This window comes from Mytilus galloprovincialis, chromosome 12, assembly GCF_965363235.1.
Source record: "Mytilus galloprovincialis chromosome 12, xbMytGall1.hap1.1, whole genome shotgun sequence".
NCBI lineage: Eukaryota > Metazoa > Mollusca > Bivalvia > Mytilida > Mytilidae > Mytilus > Mytilus galloprovincialis.
The window spans coordinates 47,618,771-47,641,375 of NC_134849.1; the positions used below are offsets into that span (position 1 = coordinate 47,618,771).

Here is a 22,605-nt window from a genome sequence, read left to right on the forward strand (position 1 = left end):
AATTTCATTGCACAGTTCTTTGTATTTAACAAAAAGTAAAACTTGGTAAAATAACCTTTCCTTATATTATGACGATGAAAGTATAAAGGAACAGTTATGGACCTTCATGCTAAACTGAAACTATAGGCTCTAAGGGGCCTGTGTCTCTCACCTGATATTTCTATTTACAATTGCTGCATGAAAAAATGCAACCGTTATACATTTGCTATAATTTCAGAGATATAAGCTAAAAATTGCATTTTACCCTAAGTTCTATTTTTAGCCCTGTCAGCCATGTTGGTTGCATTTGGCCAGCTTGGTCATCGGAAACAATTTTTTAACCAGATACCCTTATAATGATTATGTCCAAGTTTGGTTAAATTTGTCTCTGTAGTTTCAGAGGAGAATTTTTTTTGTAAGATTACAAAAATTTGTTAAAAATTTACAACAAAGGACAATAACTCCTTAAGGGGTCAAACGACCGATTTGGTCAGGATGACTTATTTGTAAATCTAACTTTACTGAACATTATTGTTGTTTACAGTTTATCTCTATCTATAATAATATTCAAGATAATAACCAAAAACCGAAAAATTTCCTAAAATTACAAAGTCAGGGGAAGCAACCCAACAAGGGGTGTTCGATTTGTCTGAAAATTTCAGCGCAGATAGATCTTGACCTGATAAACAATTTTACCCATATTCAGATTTGCTCTTACTGCTTTGGTTCCAGAGATATAAGCCAGTCTACATTTTACCCCTATGTTCTATTTTTAGCCATTGCATTAATCTTGATTAGTTGGCATTATCATCACTGATCAGATACATTTTTTTAACTAGATACCCTAATGATGATTGTGGCCAAATTTGGTTAAATCTGGCTCAGTAGTTCCAGAGAAGAATTTTGTAAAAGTTAACGGATGAAGGGCGACAGACGCCAAGTGATGAGAAAAGCTCACTTGGCCCATTTGGCTAAAAAAAGATGCACCTAATTTTAGTTTGAACTTTCAATACAAAGATTACCCCTCTTAATCATTATGTTACAACTTACTCTTGAAATGTATGCCTTAAATGAATGTCATTGATCTAAAATAATATGGATGTTTGAGAGATAACTCAACTGAATAAACAGCTGCGCCATGAGCGCATGATACGCCCGACGTCTTGTGTTGAAGTTTTATGCAATAATCATAGTTTCTGAGAAGTTTTAAGCAATAACCATATATTGTTTTTGAGACACGATGGGACATGTGAAAGCCCCAACCCTGTTTTTTTTTTACAAAAAACTAAATATCACTAATATAAAATTTTAAATCAAACCAAAAAGTTTACAGATCTTTAGATTAATATAACAAAGAAGTGTGTAAAGTTTTAAGCAATAATCATAAATTATTTTTGAGATACAGCGTGACATGTAAAAAAAACCCTCCCCTGTTTAACAAAATACTCAATAACTCCAAAATAAAGTTTTGAATCATCACCTAAAGGTATACAGATCTTTAGATTAATATAACAAAGAAGTGTGTAAAGTTTTTAGCAATAATCATAAATTGTTTTTGAGATACGGCACCACATGTAAAAAAACTCTCCCCCTTTTTTACAAAATACTCAATAACTCAAAAATGAAATTTTGAATCATCACCAAAAAGTATACAGATCTTTAGATTAATATAACAAAGACATGTGTAAAGTTTTAAGCAATAATCATAAATCGTCTTTGAGATATGGTGCGACATGTAAAAAAAACCTCCCCCTTTTTTACAAAATACTCAATAACTCAAAAATAAAATTTTGAATCATCACCAAAAAGTATACAGATATTAAGATTAATATAACTAAGATACAGCGAAACATGTAAAAAAAACCTCCCCTGTTTAACAAAATACTCAATAACTCCAAAATAAAGTTTTGAATCATCACCTAAAAGTATACAGATCTTTAGATTAATATAACAAAGAAGTGTGTAAAGTTTTTAGCAATAATCATAAATTGTTTTTGAGATACCGCACAACATGTAAAAAAACCCTCCCCCTTTTTTACAAAATACTCAATAACTCAAAAATAAAATTTTGAATCATCACCAAAAAGTATACAAATATTAAGATTAATATAACTTAGAAGTGTTTAAAGTTTTAAGCCATAATCAAGAATCGTTTTTGAGATACGGTGCGACATGTGAAAAAAACACACCCCTGTTTTAGTTACAAAGTGCCGTAACTCAAAAAGTTTTAATCTTATTTTCACCAAAAAGTATACAGATCATTTGACCATCATAAAAAACAACTATTTTAAAGTTTCATGAAATTTGGATAAGTCGTTCTCAAGTTACGGTGCGACATGTTTACGCCGGACAGACAGACGGACGGACAGACAGACAGACAGACGGACAGACACCGGACATTTGTATACCATAATACGTCCCGTCAAAATTTTGACGGGCGTATAAAAACTAGATATAGACAATGCCCCTATCCTCCTTTTTTGCTCTCCTATATATCAGAAGTATAGTTCCACATATTCTAGATTTGACAAACAGTGATGTTGGCATACATCATGAAATTGATATGTGTCTGGAAGACACCACCGATGCCCCCACTTAATCATAATGACATAACTGTAGCAGGAGCATGATCTCTTTATGCTGCTAGTACACAAAAAATTCTAGCAACCTGTCATTTTCAGAATTTTTTAAAGAAATCAAATTATGTGGCCACCTACACCTCCCTTATGATTATGAACATCCTTCAAAGCTGTATCTCCAAAACCATGATCTCTTTATACAGCGTACCAAAAAAATGACTAAGACCAACTACCCTTCTTTTTCAGAATATTTGGAAAATTCAAATTCCTGCGGCCATGCCCACTTTCATTATGTGTATGAACATCCTACAAAATATTAAGTTGTACTACTAAAACTGAAGAGGGAGATAGCTGGACAAACAATATATCCTAATCGATAGAGATGGACACACAGACAGACAAATGGACAGACAGACAGACAGGGGAAAATTAATATGCCCCCGACATTTTGTCACAGGGGCTTAAAAAGATTATTCCACCAAAATCTGTAATTTCTAAAATATCTGGGCCATTACCTGTTGAAGGTTGAAAAACAATAGACAGGTAAGAAGGTTTAACCCATCCCACACCACTATGATTAGACCAAAAGATAACATATAGAAATGAGAATGGAAATGGGGAATATGTCAAAGAGACAATGAGCAAAGAACAACCGAAGGTCACCAATGGGTCTTCAACACTGTGAGAAAGTCCTGCACCCAGAGGAGTGAATAATTAACGATAAGGAATGAAAAATAATCTCTTTTATCATAAATTTTGGTATTGAGTTTCCCGTTAATGATAAATATAAATAAAACATCGAGGAAAGGTCAGTGTTCATTCATTATCAGTATTAGCGTGATCTAACTTTAGTTCAACAGGATAAATTTCTTTAGTATACATACTGAAGTCGCCATTATTGAGAGCTAATATACCATCTATACATCTAAAAGTATTGTTAAATTTAATTGTATCAGATATTGTTTTGGTACATTGCATATGTACACAAGTGAAACTGCGAGCTACCGCAGCAAGTGGATAATATTAATTGTGTAAAAATATGCAAGTGTTCGGTAAACAGGAAGTTGTCGAGTGATGAATCTGAAAACGCATCACACGGTATAGCTGACTTATATTAACCCTTAAACCAAATTTCAGAAATCCTTGTATTGTAGTTCCTGAGAAAAATGTGACGAAAAATTTTCAACTTGGCTATCATGTGTAAAATCAAACAAGTGTTCGGTAAGCAGGAAGTTGTTGAGTGATGAATCTGAAAACGCATCACACGGTATAGCTGACTTATATCAAGCCTGAAACAAAATTTCAGAAATCCTGGTAGTGAAGTTCCTGAGAAAAATGTGACGAAAAATATTTATGGGACGGACGGACTAACTGACAGACTGACGGACTGACGGACTGATGGACTGACGGACTGACGGAAGGACAGACAGAGGTAAAACAGTATACCCCCTTTTTTTTCAAAGCGGTGGTATAATTATACCATCAATTTAAGATTGAATTTATATCTGTTACCTTACGGAAATACTAAGGATTGTGTGTGTATATTATAAACATACCATCCAGATAAAATATATCTGTACTTGGTGTAATTCTAAAGATACTATGTGTATATACATCTCCTTCTGGATCATTAATAGCAAAAGTGTAAACTTCGCCACCTGTTCTGTTCTCAGATAGTTCTACTGTGGCAGGTAAATCTGGAAATTCTGGAGCCTGAAAACATTAACAGCAATGAATATAATACGTCAGATCTATATATTTTTTTTTCTATTTATATAATGATTTAAATATTGGTGACAATTTATATATGTGTTATTTTCCTATGGCTCCTGCTTTAAAGTTCATTACATTGTAGTTTGGTTTAGTTTACCTGTTCATTGAGAAACACAAATTTCAAATTTAACATAATATAATCATTAAGTCAAGTTAGTAGCAACCCTTAATTCAATCTTACGGGACTAAGTCTATATGACTTAAAAAAATACTAAAACCTACCATACTATGTGGAATAGTTTCACCCATTGAAATTTTGCTAACAAGAATGTGTCCATAGAACACGGATGACCAACCAGCTCTATCATTTTCTATGTTCAGTGGACGGTGAAATTGCGGTAAAACCTTAAAATTAGACAGATCATAGCATTGGGAATATGTATACTAAGTTTCAAGTTCATTGGACTTCAAATTCAGTAAAAACTTCCTCCCCAAAAACTTTAATCTAAGGTGGGCACTATAATTGTCTGTGTTCACTGGACCATGAAATTAGTGTAAAAAATCTAATTTTGCATCAAAATCATATCATAGAGAACAAAGTGTACTAAGTTTCATATTGATTGGACTTTAACTTCATCAAAAACTACCTTGGCCAAAGACTTTAACCTGAAGCAGAACAGATGGACAGACAGACAGACAAACAAACAAACAGAAACACAGATGGAAAACATAATGCACCTAGCACCCTATGTGAAGGGGGGTGGGATTGGTCCTGACCCCAAAATCCTGGGCTTAAAAACATGAAATCCTGAGGTCCAGAATTTTAAAAAAAAATTCCAAACATCCCGAAATCTCAAAAACAGAAATCCAGGATCCTGAAAGGGTAAATCCTGAAATCCCAAGCTAAAAAAAACGTCCCGAAAAAGGTCCTTCCCCCCCACCCACCCTCTATGTGGCCATTCAATCACATAAAACTTATTCAATATAGTTTTTTTGTACTGGAATACCATTCATGCAGAACTTACCTCATTATATGTTGATATAGTAACAGTTCCTGTCGCTCTGTTATAACAAGAATCTTGTGTAGATATAGTCACTATATAACTATGCCAAGTTGTTCCTACTTCATGAGGAAACGTTGACTTTACACGTAAATATCCTAAAAACATAAATCCATTAAAATGTTCAGTTTTTTGTGTTTTTAAAATGAATCTATTTCAAAACAGTTAATGCTAGGTAAAAAATGCTGTTCAGGAGAGTATTTTGGCTAGAATAAAAATTATAAAAGGTACAAAATAAATAAAAGGGAACTCAAAGGAAAATTCAAAACTTAAGTCTGAAATTTCAGGGCAGATAGATCTCAACCTGATTAACATGTTTATCTATTGACAGATTTGCACTACATGCTTTCGTTTCAGAGATATAGGCCAAAACTGTATTTTACCACAATGTTCTATTTTTAGCCATGTGGACCATGTTGGTTGGCAGGCTGGGTCATTGGACACATTAAATAAACTAAATACCCTAGGCTAATGATGATTGTGGCCAAGTTTGGTTAAATATGTCTGAGTAGTTTCAGAGGAGATGATTTTTGTATAACATTACAAAATTTAAGAAATGATTGGTAAAAATTGACTATAAAGGGAATTACTCCTTAAAGGGTCAATTTACAATTTTGATCATTTGACTCATTTGTAGATCTTATTTTGCTGAACATTATTGCTGTTTACAGTTTATCTCTATCTATAAAAATATTCAAGACAACAACCAAAAACTGCAAAATATCCTTAAAACTACTTAATTACTAATTCAGGGGCAGCAACCCAACAACAGTTGTCTGATTCATCTGAAAATTTCAGGGAAGATAGATCTCACAACCATTTTTACCCCATCAGATTTTCTGTATGATTTAGTTTCAGAGATATAAGCCAAAAACTGAATTTTACAACCATGTTCTATTTTTACCCATGTCTGCCATGTTGGTGGGCAGGAGGGGCCCAGGGACAAATTAAATAAACTAAATACCCTAATGATGATTGTGGCCAAGTGTGGTTAAATTTGTCTCAGTAGTTTCAGAGGAGAAAATTTTGGTAAAAGTTTAAATGGATGACAACGAGGACGGAGGACGGATGCAAAAGGATGAGAAAATGTTACCTGGCATTACAAAATGTAACACAAATAGGTGTGGGTCAAAGGAATGAAATATTTTCACTCATATAGGTTATTTTCTAAGACTTGATCACAGGTTTAATTCTTTATTAAACTGTCAAATTTATATCAATGCTGATTCAATGGTTTTACAGCAAGAACAACATAAAATGTCATAGAGAGAGTCAAAAGATACCAAAAATACATTCCGACTCATTTAGTCATAAGTTGTTAATGAACTGACAATACCATGACTAACTAGAGGCTCTCAAGAGGCTGTGTCGCTCACATGTATTTACTGATGCTTTGGAAATCATGTAAAATAAGGTTAAAATCATAATTAATAGTATTAGATATAAGTTATTATTAAATTCTATAATGACATCTAAGATTAATCATAATAACAAATAAATTGCTTCGCTAATTAGCACAGCTGGATATGACCGCAGATGTCCAACAATGAAAAGTTAGGGCCACAATGGACACAATATTCACACTTGATACAGGTCTGAATTTGGATTGTAATTACATTTTTAAAACAAATAGGTTTCTGACATAAAATAACTGAAGTCAAAGAACTTCAAATTGGTTATTTGATTTGAATTTATATTTAATTTTTACTTTTGTACATTAAAACATGATGTTGTGAATTGGCACCTCTCCCTTTTCCCTTATTCCAAAAAATAATTCTTCCCCTCAAGATATGGTCAGTATTTCAATTCAAATTTCTATTTCAAATGCCAGCGTTGTCAGTTTATTTTCGATCTATAACTTTGATTGTCCCTCTTGTATCTTTCCTCTTTTCTACAATTATCCTGGTTTAAACATTTCATAACAACAGTTGACTGACTTTTTTGTATGAATATGTCTATAACTCAGTGACATGGAAGAACTAAAGTAAGCAAGTACTAAACTCCTCAACATCGCTGTTTAAAGAGTTTCTGCAAAGAAAGTTATTGAACAAAACATACGAAAAACAGAATGCGAGTTAAATTTCTCTTGTAATTTAACACTGTTTTTATTAAACATTTACTAAGTTTACGTCATTGAACAAAACGTGTGAAACTTAAGAGACATGTATTGTCGAAATGCGCATCTGGTGCAGAAAAATTGGTATCGTTTATTTTATTACTAACCACTGGGTCGATGCCTCTGCTGGTGGACTGTTAGTCTCCGAGGGTATCATCAGCCCAGTAGTCAGTACTTCGGTACTGGCATGAAAATACGGATTTTTTTTGTGTTATTTAAATTTGCTGTTACAAAATGTTAGAAATTATTATAAATTAAGGAATGTATCTCCCTCATGCAAAGCTCTGGTTCCTCTTACAGATTTGACTATACTTTTTGGACCTTTTGGATTATAGCTCTTCATCTTTTATATAAGCTTTGGATTTCAAATATTTTGTCCACGAGCATCACTGAAGAGACATGTTTTGTTGAAATGCGCATCTGGTGCAGGAAAATTGGTACCGTCAATTTTATTAAGGCAGATTTTTGGAAAAAAATACCAAAGAGGCAAAACTTCAGTGAGGCATTTGGTTGAATAATATATCCATAATGCCGGAGTTTCACCATCTAAAAATTTACAATTTACTGTGTGCTATTGAAAAAATGCTGAAAGTAAGCATTCCATGACGCTAAAATCTGTAACCATGCGTTACGAATACACACCCTGGATATAAGTCCAGCAGTCACATTTACATGTAGTTGTCAATTTGATCCCTATGACTTGTCCTTAAAATGGTACATAATGGAAGACCAGCCCTTGCATCATTACCTCATTTTTGTATTTGTTTTTTTTCAGTCATGATCACCGTCACTGACAGAAAAAAATATACAGCAAGAATGTGTTCATAGTATTCAGGTGCCCAACTCGCACTATCTTTTTCTATGTTCAGTTGACCATTATACGGATAAAAACTTTAATTTCGAAATATAATAATAAGAAAGATAATACCTTTCAATTTTGTTGGAATTCTACTTCATCAAAAACTACCTTGACCAAAAACTTTAACCTGAAGCGGCCACTTTCATTTTCTATATTCAGTGGATCGTAAAATTGAGATCAAAACTCTAATTCAGCATGACGACTAGAAAGATCATGTGATATCATAGGGAACATGTGTACAAAGTTTTAAGTTGATATGTTCAACTTCATCAAAAACTACCTTAATTGACCAACACTATAACCTAAAGCGGACAGACGACCAGACGAACGGAGAGGCAGACCTAAAACATAATGCCCCTAGGATTGGCATATCAATAAATTAAAAAAAGAGAATGATGGCTGAAGTCAGGGTGTTTCTTATGCGAGTTACAAGCCCGTTCATTAACCTTTAAAAAAGGAAAATGTTATTCCATTACTAGTATATTCTCAAAACACACCCAACTCTTTGCATTTCTTTCCCAAAACCAACCAAAACAAAAACATGGGTTTTATATTTAAAACAAAACCAACCTTTTTTATATAGATAATGAAACATTAGCCTGCGTTTTATGATACTTTTGATCAGCTGAACTTTATGTGAATGCATTTTTTAACACTATAATCACTGTCTTTAGAAATGATGATGAACGAAAATGTTCTAACGTCGTTTGCTCTATGTTTAGAGGGGGACATCACGAAACTCTATTCTAAGTTATTTGTACATTTTTATAATTTCAAAGCAGCAGCATGCCAAGACCCCTACTGTCATAGCCAGGTGTCCGACACTAATTGAAAGTATTACTTTAAGCTAAGATATTCCGTTTTTCCTATCCAGTTAAATTGTTGACTTTTTTGACACATATATATATATAATGCATGTTTTTTATTCTTTTTTTTATATTTTGAAGTTTATTACTTACAAAAATGGAATTTTCAGAAGCGATATTTCAGTGTCAGAAAAGGGTCAGAATGCAGGATTTATCCAAAATTTTTTCGGGGCCTTAAGCCCTGCCGACTAACCGCCTCTCTGAGGCGGGGTGAATCGCTTCGCAACTCATATAATTTTCTGCAGTACCAATATGAATTTGGGTGCTACACCTCTGAGTATGGATCATTGTAAAGCATATCATAGTAAGTATATATACCCCATGATGAATCAAAATAGAAGTATGGATCACTGTAAGGCATATCATAGTAAGTATATATACCTCATGATGAATCAAAATAGAAGTATGGATCACTGTAAGGCATATCATAGTAAGTATATATACCTCATGATGAATCAAAATAGAAGTATGGATCACTGTAAGGCATATCATAGTAAGTATATATACCTCATGATGAATCAAAATAGAAGTATGGATCACTGTTAGGCATATCATAGTAAGTATATATACCTCATGATGAATCAAAATAGAAGTATGGATCACTGTAAGGCATATCATAGTAAGTATACATACCTCATGATGAATCAAAATAGAAGTATGGATCATTGTAAGGCATTTCATAGTAAGTATACATACCTCGTGATGTATCAAAATAGAAGTATGGATCACTGGAAGGCATATCATAGTAAGTATACATACCTTGTGATGAATCAAAATAGAAGTATGGATCACTGTAAGGCATTTCATAGTAAGTATACATACCTCGTGATGTATCAAAATAGAAGTATGGATCACTGTAAGGCATATCATAGTAAGTATACTTACCGCTTGATGATTCAAAATGGAAGTATTGATCACTGTAAGGCATATCATAGTAAGTATACATACCTTGTGATGTATCAAAATAGAAGTATGGATCACTGTCAGGCATTTCATAGTAAGTATAGATACCTCGTGAAGTATCAAAATAGAAGTATGGATCACTGTAAGGCATATCATAGTAAGTATAGATACCTTGTGATGAATCAAAATAGAAGTATGGGTCACTGTAAGGCATTTCATAGTAAGTATACATACCTCGTGATGTATCAAAATAGAAGTATGGATCACTGTAAGGCATATCATAGTAAGTATAGATACCTTGTGATGAATCAAAATAGAAGTATGGGTCACTGTTAGGCATATCATAGTAAGTATACATACCTTGTGATGAATCAAAATAGAAGTATGGATCACTGTAAGGCATATCATAGTAAGTATAGATACCTTGTGATGCATCAAAATAGAAGTATGGATCACTGTAAGGCATATCATAGTAAGTATACATACCTCGTGATGAATCAAAATAAAAGTATGGATCACTGTAGGGCATTTCATAGTAAGTATACATACCTCGTGATGTATCAAAATAGAAGTATGGATCACTGTAAGGCATATCATAGTAAGTATAGATACCTTGTTATGAATCAAAATAGAAGTATGGGTCACTGTAAGGCATATCATAGTAAGTATACATACATTGTGATGAATCAAAATAGAAGAATGAATCACTGTAAGGCATATCATAGTAAGTATACATACCTTGTGATGTATTAAAATAGAAGTATGGATCACTGTAAGGCATATCATAGTAAGTATACATACCTTGTGACGAATCAAAATAGAAGTATGGATCACCGTTAGGCATTTCATAGTAAGTATAGATACCTTGTAATGCATCAAAATAGAAGTATGGATCACTGTAAGGCATATCATAGTAAGTATACATACCTTGTGACGAATCAAAATAGAAGTATGGATCACTGTTAGGCATTTCATAGTAAGTATACATACCTCGTGATGTATCAAAATAGAAGTATGGATCATTGTAAGGCATATCATAGAAAGTATAAAAATCTCCATCATCATCATCAGTAAAATAGAAATAGCTAGCTGTTGTATCTATAGCTCTGTCATCTGTTCTATAGGTCCTTGTATTTGTTGACCAATACGGTGCTCTATCTGCGAAAAGAAAACACAAACTATGTATTCAAAAAATTTGAAATACTTTATTTGATAATATTAACCTTCGTAATTGTTGTCTACTATTCAGGTCAATATTTGTTGTTTAGTTGCTGTCCCACTGATGTTATATTATCCAATGTTCTTTTCCTCTTCTTTAAACATTTTGAAAAAGACCTATGTCATTTGTTTTATATTCCCAACTGATAAATTAAGCATTTTTCATCTCAAACTAGAGACTTTAAAGAGTATATGTGGACTCAGTCTTACTAATCATCTTTGCTATATAAAATTCCTCTGTATTATAATTTTAAAGATTAAAAGCAAATATCGTAAAAATTGTTATTTACAGGCAAACGCTCCTTTAACATGTTAAAAATTCAACTAACCATTTTATGTGTAAAAAGTCAATTAGCCAATAACTATTTGAAGATATTGTCTTGCTGTTTCTTTTTGTCATATTAAATTTCTCACTTTCTAGTATAGTTTTCAAGATAATAGGCAAAAAGACTGCCAAATAAAATTATGAATATTTTCATTTACTGGCAATTACTATGATAGGAATCTAATTAGTGATTTATACCAAGATAATTTATTTGTAGATCCTTTCTTGCTGATTATTTTCATAATTTGAGGTTTCTATCTTAAAATCAAAATTATTAAGATAATAGACCATAAATGCAAAAAAATTGATAAAAAATTGTTTTTTAAGGGCAATAACTAATATCATGTATACATTTAAATGTAAATAGACAGTATGTAGATCTTAACACTATGAACATTTCTACACAGTAAAATTTTCTCTATCTATAACAATTTTCAAGACAATTGACAAAACTTGCATTTTATCTCTATGTTCTATTTTTAGCCATGTTAGCCATTTTGGTTGTGATCATCAGACACATTTTTTTAATGTTTGCTTCCAATTAGCCCAATACAACCACAGACAAAGATGACAGAGACTGATGGAAGCTATGAAAATTAAGACTCTCTGTAATTCTTCCAAGTCATCCTCTTTAATTCTACTATACTTACTTGGAGTTGTAATATACTGGACAGCAAATACTTTTTCTGTAATCACAGTTGGACTTGTGCTAAAGTCTACTTCATTACCAACACTAAAGGAGTTCTTTGTTGTCACCAATGTACGTGTAGGACAAAGATTTTGTCTGTAGTCATGGTGACTGTCAGTTGATGGATTGTAGGATGAATCACAGGTTTCATAGGGTATAACATTGTTTGGATCCCACCTGATTAAAATTTAAATATATTAATAAGAGTGCACACACTGAGATTTCTCATCTGCTTTACAGATAATAACATGTTCCCCTTTTAGTCATTACATACACCAAATATAGTTGACCTATTGCTGATAGTATCTGATAAAAGGACCAAACTAAGTAAAATCTAACATGTACAAATGAACCATGATAATGAAGTCAAAGTCAGATGATACTTGCTGAATAGACATGTGCCCCTTACAATCAATCTCAAACCAAGTATAGTTTGAGATATGGACGTAATTATCTAGCAAAAACCTTGATCGGTGATCAATTAAATGAGGTAAAGGTCAGGTGAACCCTGTTTGACAGATGTGTAGACGTGCAATGATCCCATATACAAGATATTATGTTCCTATTACTTAATTAGTCATAAAAACTGAAAAAAATTGCATGGTTATACACTTAAGCAGCTGCTTATAATAAGCATAGCATCCCTATGTTGTGCATTCATGGACTTTTGTCTCAGATGAAACACAATCTAGTAAGAATTGTTCAGTTAAATCTGTCAAAGCCTGATACTGATTAACCAATTATGTATCACCAATCTTTATCAAGATTACCCAACTATTTCTTTGATGTGTCATCAATGACTATAAATATCAGCCAATCATGTGTCACCAGTAACAATATATCAACCAATTAAACAGTTTATATAAAGTAAAAATTCATAATGGGTTCCATGTGTAATGTTGACTGTAAAAAGTTTGTTCTGATGATGATATATCTAACTTTTTTCTTCAGATGCTATTGCTTGATCTTGAAAATTAGCTGCTTTCCAAATTTTATTTCCAAACTATATATAAATCAATGAAGGTTTGTGAATTTATTATGTGAAAAAGAATGGAATCTCAGAATGTCTGAAAATGTTAGATCCCAAAAAATCCATCTATCAGTAAATTACTGAAAAAGAAAAAACTTAAGTCTACTAAATTTTCCCAATTTTGCTTCAGACATTATCTAAAACAATTCTGCAAAAATTTCATTAAATTTTATGAAGGTTTGACAAAGTAATTGAGGTGCACCAAACTTTAACTCCAGACTGTATCTGTATCTACTTGTTACATTAATTTGTTGAACCTGCTAAAATCTAAGCCTTTTAGACAGTAAAATGCGAAAAATAATGTTCATTATTTTGTTTAAGGACAAGTCTTTTGATCATAAATTTTAAAGTCTATTAAAGCTTCTGTCCAACTAAAGCCAAATTACATAAAGGTTTGACAAAGTTATTGAAATTGATTGATGACTGAAACACTTTAACCTTAGACTGAAGCTACAAGTTAACTGCAAAGAAACTACACTAATTATCAGTAAAAAAAGAACAAGAGTGCACACGCTGAAATGTCTCGCCTTCTATATTAATCATTGATATTATGTTGATAGTCCTAAGTATAAAGCTAAGCTTTATTACAACTGTCACATAAACTTAACATTAACCAAGATAACTAAACAAAGACCAATGAACCTTGAAAAAGAGGTCCAGGTCAGATGAACCATGCTAGGCAGACAGGTACAGCTAACAATGCTTCTATACAACATATATAGTTGACACATTACTTATAGTTTAAGAAAAATAGACCAAAACACAAAAACTTAACACTGTGCAATGAACCGTGAAAACGAGGTCACGGTTAAATAAAACCTGCTCGACTGACATAAAGATCATAAAATATTTCCATACACAAAATATAGTTGACCTATGGCATATAGCATTAGATAAAAAGACCAAAACTCAAAAACTTAACTTTGACCACTGAACCATGAAAATGAGGTCAAGGTCACATGACATCTGCCCACTAGACATGTACACTTAACAATCATTCCATACAACAAATATAGTTAACCTATTGCATATGGTATGAGAAAAACAGACCAAAACACAACCAGGTGCTCCGCAGGGCGCAGCTTTATACGACCGCAGAGGTCGAACCCTGAACAGTTGGGGCAAGTATGGACAAAACATTCAAGCGTGATACAGCTCTGAATTTGGATTGTGATCAAATTTTTGACATTACATGGGTTTTTTTTACACAAAACAAATGTCAAGATTTTACAAATCAATTAAAGATTTCTTCTTCAAACTTTTTAAATCTAAAATTAAATAGTTGACACAGCATAGGTTTCCGACACAGAATGAATGTGGTCTAATGAACTTAAAAGTTTTTTTTTTGCCTTTGAGCAATTCACTATGCTGTTGAATATTAATCCTCTCAAAAAAATGTTTGAAGAAATTTTCTTTTTATTTATGAAATCTGAAATGAGAAAAATTTAAACCCCCCCTTTTTTTCACATCCCCAATTTCCCTTTTTCCAAAACTGATATCAATTCAAATTTCTAATGGAGTTTGCAACAATAACTACTCTTTTAAATACATCATAAAACATTAAAATGTAAAATAAAGTGCTTGTTATCACTGAATGGTAAAGATTGGTTGGTAGTAAAAGTGAATATACATTGTTTATTGTATAAAACAATAAAAAAAACTTCACCAGCAACATTTTATATTGGCAAATTTCCAATGAAGTTATTTACATGAAGTTATTGGCAAATAAAAATAGAAAATGACATCATAGTCATGTCTGGCAAATGTCCAACATACATTATCTAAAAACATTTTAGATAAGATAAGGAAAAAAAGCTTCATCAGCAACATTTTATATTGGCAAATTTCCAATGAAGTTATTTACATAAAGTTATTGGCAAATAAAAATAGAAAATGACATCATAGTCATGTCTGGCAAATTTCCAACATATATTATCAACTACTATTCTATACAAAGAAAGATAACTCCAATTGAAAATTAATTGCTATTGCACAATATTGTGCAATTAGATATTTCTTGCTATTGTACAATACTGTGCAATTGAAAATTTCTTGCTATTGCACAATACTTGATATGGAATCCTGATTTGGACCAACTTGTAAACTGGGCCCATAATCAAAAATCAAAGTACATATTTAGATAAAGCATATCAAATAAGCCCAAGAATTTAATTTTTGTTAAAGTCAAACTTAGTTTAATTTTGGACCCTTTGGACCTTAATGTAGACCAATTTGAAAACTGGACCAAAAATTAAGAATCTACATACACAGTTAGATTTGGCATATCAAAGAACCCATTTATTCAATTTTTTATGAAAACAAACAAAGTTTAATTTTGGACCCCCATTTGGACCAACTTGAAAACTAGGCCAATAATTAAAAATCTAAGTACATTTTTAAATTCAGCATATCAAAGAACCCCAAGGATTCAATTTTTGTTAAAATCAAACTAAGTTTAATTTTGGACCCTTTGGACCTTAATGTAGACCAATTTGAAAACGGGACCAAAAATTAAGAATCTACATACATAGTTAGATTCGGCATATAAAAGAACCCCAGTTATTCAATTTTTGATGAAATCACACAAAGTTCCATTTTGGACCCTTTGGACCCCTTATTCCTAAACTGTTGGGACCAAAACTCCCAAAATCAAACCCAACCTTCCTTTTATGGTCATAAACCTTGTGTTTAAATTTCATAGATTTCTATTTACTTATACTAAAGTTATGGTGCAAAAACCAAAAATAATGCTTATTTGGGCCCCTTTTTGGCCCCTAATTCACAAAACTGTTGTGACCTCAACTCCAAAAATCAATCCCAACCTTCCTTTTGTGGTCATAAACCTTGTGTTTAAATTTCATTGATTTCTATTAACTTATACTAAAGTTATTGTGCGAAAACCAAGAATAATGCTTATTTTGGCCCTTAATTCCTAAACTGTTGGAACCAAAACTCCCAAAATCAATCCCAACCTTCCTTTTGTGGTCATAAACCTTGTGTCAAAATTTCATAGATTTCTATTCACTTAAACTAAAGTTATAGTGCGAAAACCAAGAAAACGCTTATTTGGGCCCTTTTTGGCCCCTAATTCCTAAAATGTTGGGACCAAAACTCCCAAAATCAATCCCAACCTTCCTTTTGTGGTCATAAACCTTGTGTTAAAATTTCATTGATTTCTATTCACTTTTACTAAAGTTAGAGTGCGAAAACTAAAAGTATTAGGACGACGACGACGACGCAGGACGACGACGCCAACGTGATAGCAATATAGGACCAAAAAATTAAAATTTTTGCGGTCGTATAAAAATTAAACTATAACCACTGAACCATGAAAATGAGGTCAAGGTCAGATGACACCTGCCAGTTGGACATGTACACCTTACAGTCCTTCCATACACCGAATATACTAGCCCTATTGCTTATAGTATCTGAGATATGGACTTGACCACCAAAACTTAACCTTATTCACTGATCCATGAAATGAGGTCGAGGTCAAGTGAAAACTGTCTGACAGACACGAGGACCTTGCAAGGTACGCACATATCAAATATAGTTATCCTATTACTTATAATAAGAGAGAATTCAACATTACAAAAAATTTGAACTTTTTTTTCAAGTGGTCACTGAACCATGAAAATGAGGTCAAGGACATTGGACATGTGACTGACGGAAACTTCATAACATGAGGCACCTATATACAAAGTATGAAGCATCCAGGTCTTCCACCTTCTAAAATATAAAGCTTTTAAGAAGTGAGCTAACGCCGCCGCCGTAGCCACGCCGTAGCCGCCGCCGCTGCCGGATCACTATCCCTATGTCGAGCTTTCTGCAACAAAAGTTGCAGGCTCGACAAAAACGAAAGTAATTCAATTTTCCAAATTTTGCTCTTGGTCATAAAAAAGCTTCTGCCCAAATTTCATTAAATTCAAAAAGGTTTGACAAAGTCATTGATGTCTAAAGAAAACCTGAACAACACCCTGAACCTAAATGTTGATGACACTGGTGACGGAATCTATGATCGGCCTGTCTAGCTTTCGCAACATAAACGTTGCAGGCTCAACAAAAGAGAAACATAAAGAATACAATTAATTAAATGTTGTATTTCTCATTTTTACACAACAACATAGCAATCTTATCAAGGATATTGTTATTTTAGTGAGGAATGTGAAAGAAATGACCAGGGTGTGAAATATTCTTAATTAAATGACCTCCATTGTAACAGTTATTTCATTGAAACTCTGGAGTCATTATATAACCTTATAATTTATATAAGTATTTTGTTAAGAAGAAAACTATTTATATATCAATCAGTCTTACTACTAGTTTCATATAATATATCCCATAACATAAATTAAACATACCATCCAATCATGTCTCCATCAGTAATAGCTATTCTTTGGTTACTAGGTACCTCGTACGTATAAACATCATGAAGCATGGAAGCTACAATGAAAGATATGTTTTAAAAGCTAACATCCATTAAAACATCATTTAAAGGTCAGCAATATTGGGTTTTTCTTTACAAGTCATTCTTACCATGATATTGGAACAGTTTATATTATTGTATATAGAATTTATCATTAATCATGGAGTACTCAAAGCATGAATTTAGGTGTTAAAACAAAATTCATGAGGTCGAGAGCTGAAACAAAGATCAAGTATCAAGTTAAATATTTTCTCAAAACTAGTATTCATACTAATATTAATGGAAACATGTCCCATTCAATTCATCTTGCAATGACTTAAAGACCATAATTCATTGGGCAACAGAAATGTATTCTACTTTGCCACAAAAACATGGAATCATGAGATTTATAATCTTTTATCAGAGATTCACTGGTATTTGTGAATTAGGTGTAGGGGGGAATATAGATTTGCAAGAACAACAGGAATGACCATACTTGTAAAAACAAGCTTGAAGCCATTTTTTAGAGTCGAAATTTGAGATTAAAGTCCATAATACTGTTATTTTCATGAAATTTACAAAGTCCAAAGCCTGTATATTTCTGCAAAATTAAGGGATAGTTAACCAAATGTAAACTCAATGAACAACTCATCATAGACAACTTACATAACTATAAATCAGCTCAATATATGAAATCTTTTAGAAAAAACATCTGCAACTGTTATTTACCAAAATTTTCAAAGTCCAAAGTCAGTAATTTTAGCAAAATTCAGCAGAACCGAACCAATCGTATACTTTATTTGTAACTCCTCATAGTAGAATCAAATACTAAAAATCTTCTCAATAAGTGAAAGCGTCTAGAAAAAAGTCTGTATAACTGTTGCAGAATGACAAAATATCACATAGTTGTTCAGATCACAAGTACCTGTTTTTGAACTACCAAACTTCTAGGAACAATTGTGTCTAATATGCATTTAAAGGTATATTGAACTTTCCAGCACAATTCAGGACAAGGTATAGTTTTGACATTGAATAACTACCAATTTATTTGAACCTAAGACAATTAAGGTCATTAATGCTTGTTATTGCAGAATTTAACATAGAAATTGATTGGGCTATGAATTAGTGGTTTTATTCCTAAGGAATGCTACTTGAAAACTGGTAGGAAAGTAATTTGACATCAAAGAATCATACCACATCTCCTTATTTCCGAATGAATCCTTATTTATAATAAACTTACTATTGTCAACATTAAATGTATTAAATCCAACAATTTCCCTTTTATTTTCAAAATCTTCTCCAGATTTCCTCCACACAATGAAGTATAACCACCCTAAATCAACTGGATAGAACTCCCAGTAATGTATCACTCCACAGCATCTTACTATATGTACTGGACTTTCTAAGATATAGGTGTTTCCTGTGCAATAAATAGATAACAACATTTTAAACTAACATGAATTGCCTCTCATTTCTGATGTGTTCTATTAGAAAGTCAGTAACCTTGTGAAATATTTGCCAATTTTTTAAAATCAATTATTGCAATCAGTTTTGTTTGCTTATTTGTAGATCTTATTTGTGGCTCTAAGTTATTAATAATTTGTTTAAGGATATCTTGCTACTCTAAAACAAAACAGGTTTTCAAGCTGATCAATGTTATCTGCTATTAGCAACCTGCATAAAATTCATAACATTTGGTTGAGGCAAACAAAAGAACGGAAACAAAAAAATCAGAATTTTTTTTCATATGTAACAAAATCATACTTTCAAATGAAATACAAAAAAAATTTGATACTTTTCACCCAATATGCAAATAAAAAAGGGGTTTCTTAACCCAATTTTTTTTTAACTTGAAACTGTTTATAAATGCAACACACACAACATTGCACATACCTGACTCTGTATTGGATATGTAATTAGAGAAAGAACTGATTTCTTTGTAATTATATTTATTACTTTCACAATCTACAAAGAAATAAAAAAAAACTTCAATAATTTTGTTCTTTTCTATCTTTAAAAGATTTTCTTTTTCACTTTAAACTTTTTCTGAGGTTTTCTAAAACTTTAATTACGATTGTTTTATTATTAATGCTTGATTTTATTTACATTCCAAATTGTCCTACATGATAAAATATTTTGTTAAACACAATGAAATATATATATTTTCTAGCATAAAAAAATGTATCTTAATAGCTGAAACACAATAGAATAGTTTTTAAAGATTGCAATTTTCCAAATGAAAAGTCGGCAGAAAGAACGGTAAATGACTCACTGCACACATTTTACTCTGTCTGAGTGTATTGGTTATCACCATCATGTATGAGTTTCAAAAAATGTGGAGGACGAAAACTAAAGTTTAAGTGCAAAAATGAAATCAAAGAGCTGATAGCTCTGAGGTGGAAGAAGGTGAATAAAAGGTAACCTGAATACCACAAAAGCAGTCCCACTTACCAAGGCTGCTTTGTTCCATTATCGTTATGATGTATTTTTTTTTCTTCAAACAAGAAAAGGTCATATATATAAGTACATGGATTTCCCATCCTTACTATCATTTTCTATGTTCAGTGGACTGTGAAAATTAGGTAAAATCTTTAAATTAGCAGTAAAATTAAGAAGATCATATCATAAGGAACACATGTGCACTAAGTTTCAAGTTGATTGGATTTCAACTTCATCAAAAACTACCTCGACCATAAACTTTATAACCAGAAGCAGGACGAACGGACAGACCAGAAAACATAATGCCCATAAATGGAGCATAAAAATAGTAAGGCTTGTTACATACCCGCCAACTTTTGAAAGTTCCAATATAGGGGTTTTTAGTGCACAACAACAATTTTAAGGTTACAATTTTAAGCGAAGTATTTTGCACGATCTGGATTGTCTAGAAATAGTGTCATATTTGTATGATGAACTTACATGCCTTGTTCTTAAGTCTGTTTGCATGATTCTAGTTGTTAAATCGGTAGAAGAGATGAAGCTAGCAGATCAGTGTTTATTTTCTTGCGTAAGAATATTAGATGCGTGTTGAAATTTCCAATTTTGAATTATGCACACAAAGATGGACCTTTAACAGGTTGGGAACAACACTCCAAATGAGGGGTAACCTTATTGGAAGAACATTACAACCCACTGTAAAAAATGAGCACATTTTTATTCATATTATTTGATGAAACTTTCCCCCAAGAACTAAGCATCTATTAAGTACTAAATGGTCAAAATATGTCAAAATAATTTTCTGTTGTTTCTAAACTTATATCTTCTTTATTAACTTGACCCCTCATTTAGAAAAGTTGTTCCAAATATAAGAATTTTCCCACTTTTGAGTTAAATAAAAATCTTAAAAATGTTCTTTTTTTTTCAACAGTAAAATGACCCCTTGTTTTAGGAACAGTCCCTTATTTAAGGGACATCACTCATAATTGGAAAGGGGAGGGGGGGGGGGCCCCAACCTGAATACAAAAATAAAATATGTTACAACCAGTATTATGTCAATAAATTAGTGAAAACTAATACTATTTACTATCTTTATCATGTTTATGGTAGTACAGTAGACTCCGGACAATCGGATACCCAAAATGTCAGCTAAAAATATCCGATTACCCGAAATATTCAATTAGACGATGAATGTATATTCAATTAATATTCTACAATAATAAGTAGATATATTGCTTAATATGTGAAAGGGCTGGAGGATTGATGGAGTGATTTTTATCAGTTACATCACCACGATGTTTGCGAGAAAAATTATCAGCTGATTATCATCATAGCTAATGATTAAATTTGTTTCCTCTTGCAGTTTTTAAATCCTATATTTATTAAAATCAATCAAATGTCCTGAAATATTTATGTAAATTATTATCTTCCATCCATAGTTTGTCTTTACTTGTTAAGTAAACAAATTATTTACATTTTCACACAGGTAAACTAATTTGGCTATAAATAGATCAAAGCATGTCTGAGTAGAATCTCTTATCTAAAATCGTAATTGTTATAATTTTATTTCTTTAAATAATCAAATTTAAATTTATGAAAATAATCATGATTGATAAAATAGTATTGCATAAAGTTTACGCTTTCAGAGACTATTTATGTTTAGGTCATGGTTCTACAGGCTTCTTCACATATTTGTAAACAAACCAATATGGCCGCCACACGTGATTACCTTTGCACATGTGAAAAAAATATTTCTGACAAAAGTCAGATTTCTCTTGTCAAAAGGGATTTATATTTATATTGCAATAAATTATTCAGTTTCAATTATATTTCTTATTCTATGAGCATTTAGAGTTTAATCAAATTCTCCCAACAGTAATGTACTGCTCTTGTCAACTGAGTCTTGAATAATTTTATAAATAGATTCAAACCATTTGAAGTAGAAAGGCATCTAATTCACATGACAAGGAAAACAATGAATAAAGACACCAATTTAATAAGAAATAGATCCTTTTTATTTATTAAAAACAAAATCTTCTTTTGCGCAAGATTGCAAATTCATAACTTCAAGGGCGAACTTGTAAACAGGGCAAGTTGTCCCGATACCAAATTCACGCATGCATACTACAAATATCTACAGTAAAAACATCCGGTTACAAGTAAACAAATAACGTTCATGGATTTCATGTGGATGAGATGAAATCTATTAATTTACATAAATTAAAAGGTCATATTTACAATAGTGATTGTTTTTTAATCCAAATTTACAAATTAAATGATTCAGATGCTTAATCATGTGTAAAAATCGGTGTCAGGAATCTTAAGTTGTTATGAAATTGTAATACACAGAAACGAATGCGGCATACGGAGGCTCAATGAGTTTAAAGTCGGTCCCATAGGTCTTCAGAAGACTTGACGTCTTCTTCC

The 22,605-nt window shown here is 32.1% G+C and overlaps 1 protein-coding gene across 1 annotated transcript in view; it reads right to left on the bottom strand.

Moving 5' to 3' along the window:
* The window catches only part of LOC143053691 (uncharacterized), a 64,667-nt gene that overhangs the window by 37,729 nt on the left and 4,333 nt on the right, over positions 1-22,605 (bottom strand). Inside the window, exons 5-11 of the mRNA XM_076226479.1 lie at positions 19,636-19,707; positions 18,983-19,162; positions 17,699-17,780; positions 12,270-12,484; positions 11,067-11,234; positions 5,297-5,430; positions 4,115-4,271 (exon numbers count right to left, since the gene is read on the bottom strand). Of these exons, the coding sequence (XP_076082594.1) occupies positions 4,115-4,271; positions 5,297-5,430; positions 11,067-11,234; positions 12,270-12,484; positions 17,699-17,780; positions 18,983-19,162; positions 19,636-19,707 (1,008 nt within the window). The remainder of the gene's footprint in view (positions 1-4,114; positions 4,272-5,296; positions 5,431-11,066; positions 11,235-12,269; positions 12,485-17,698; positions 17,781-18,982; positions 19,163-19,635; positions 19,708-22,605) is intronic.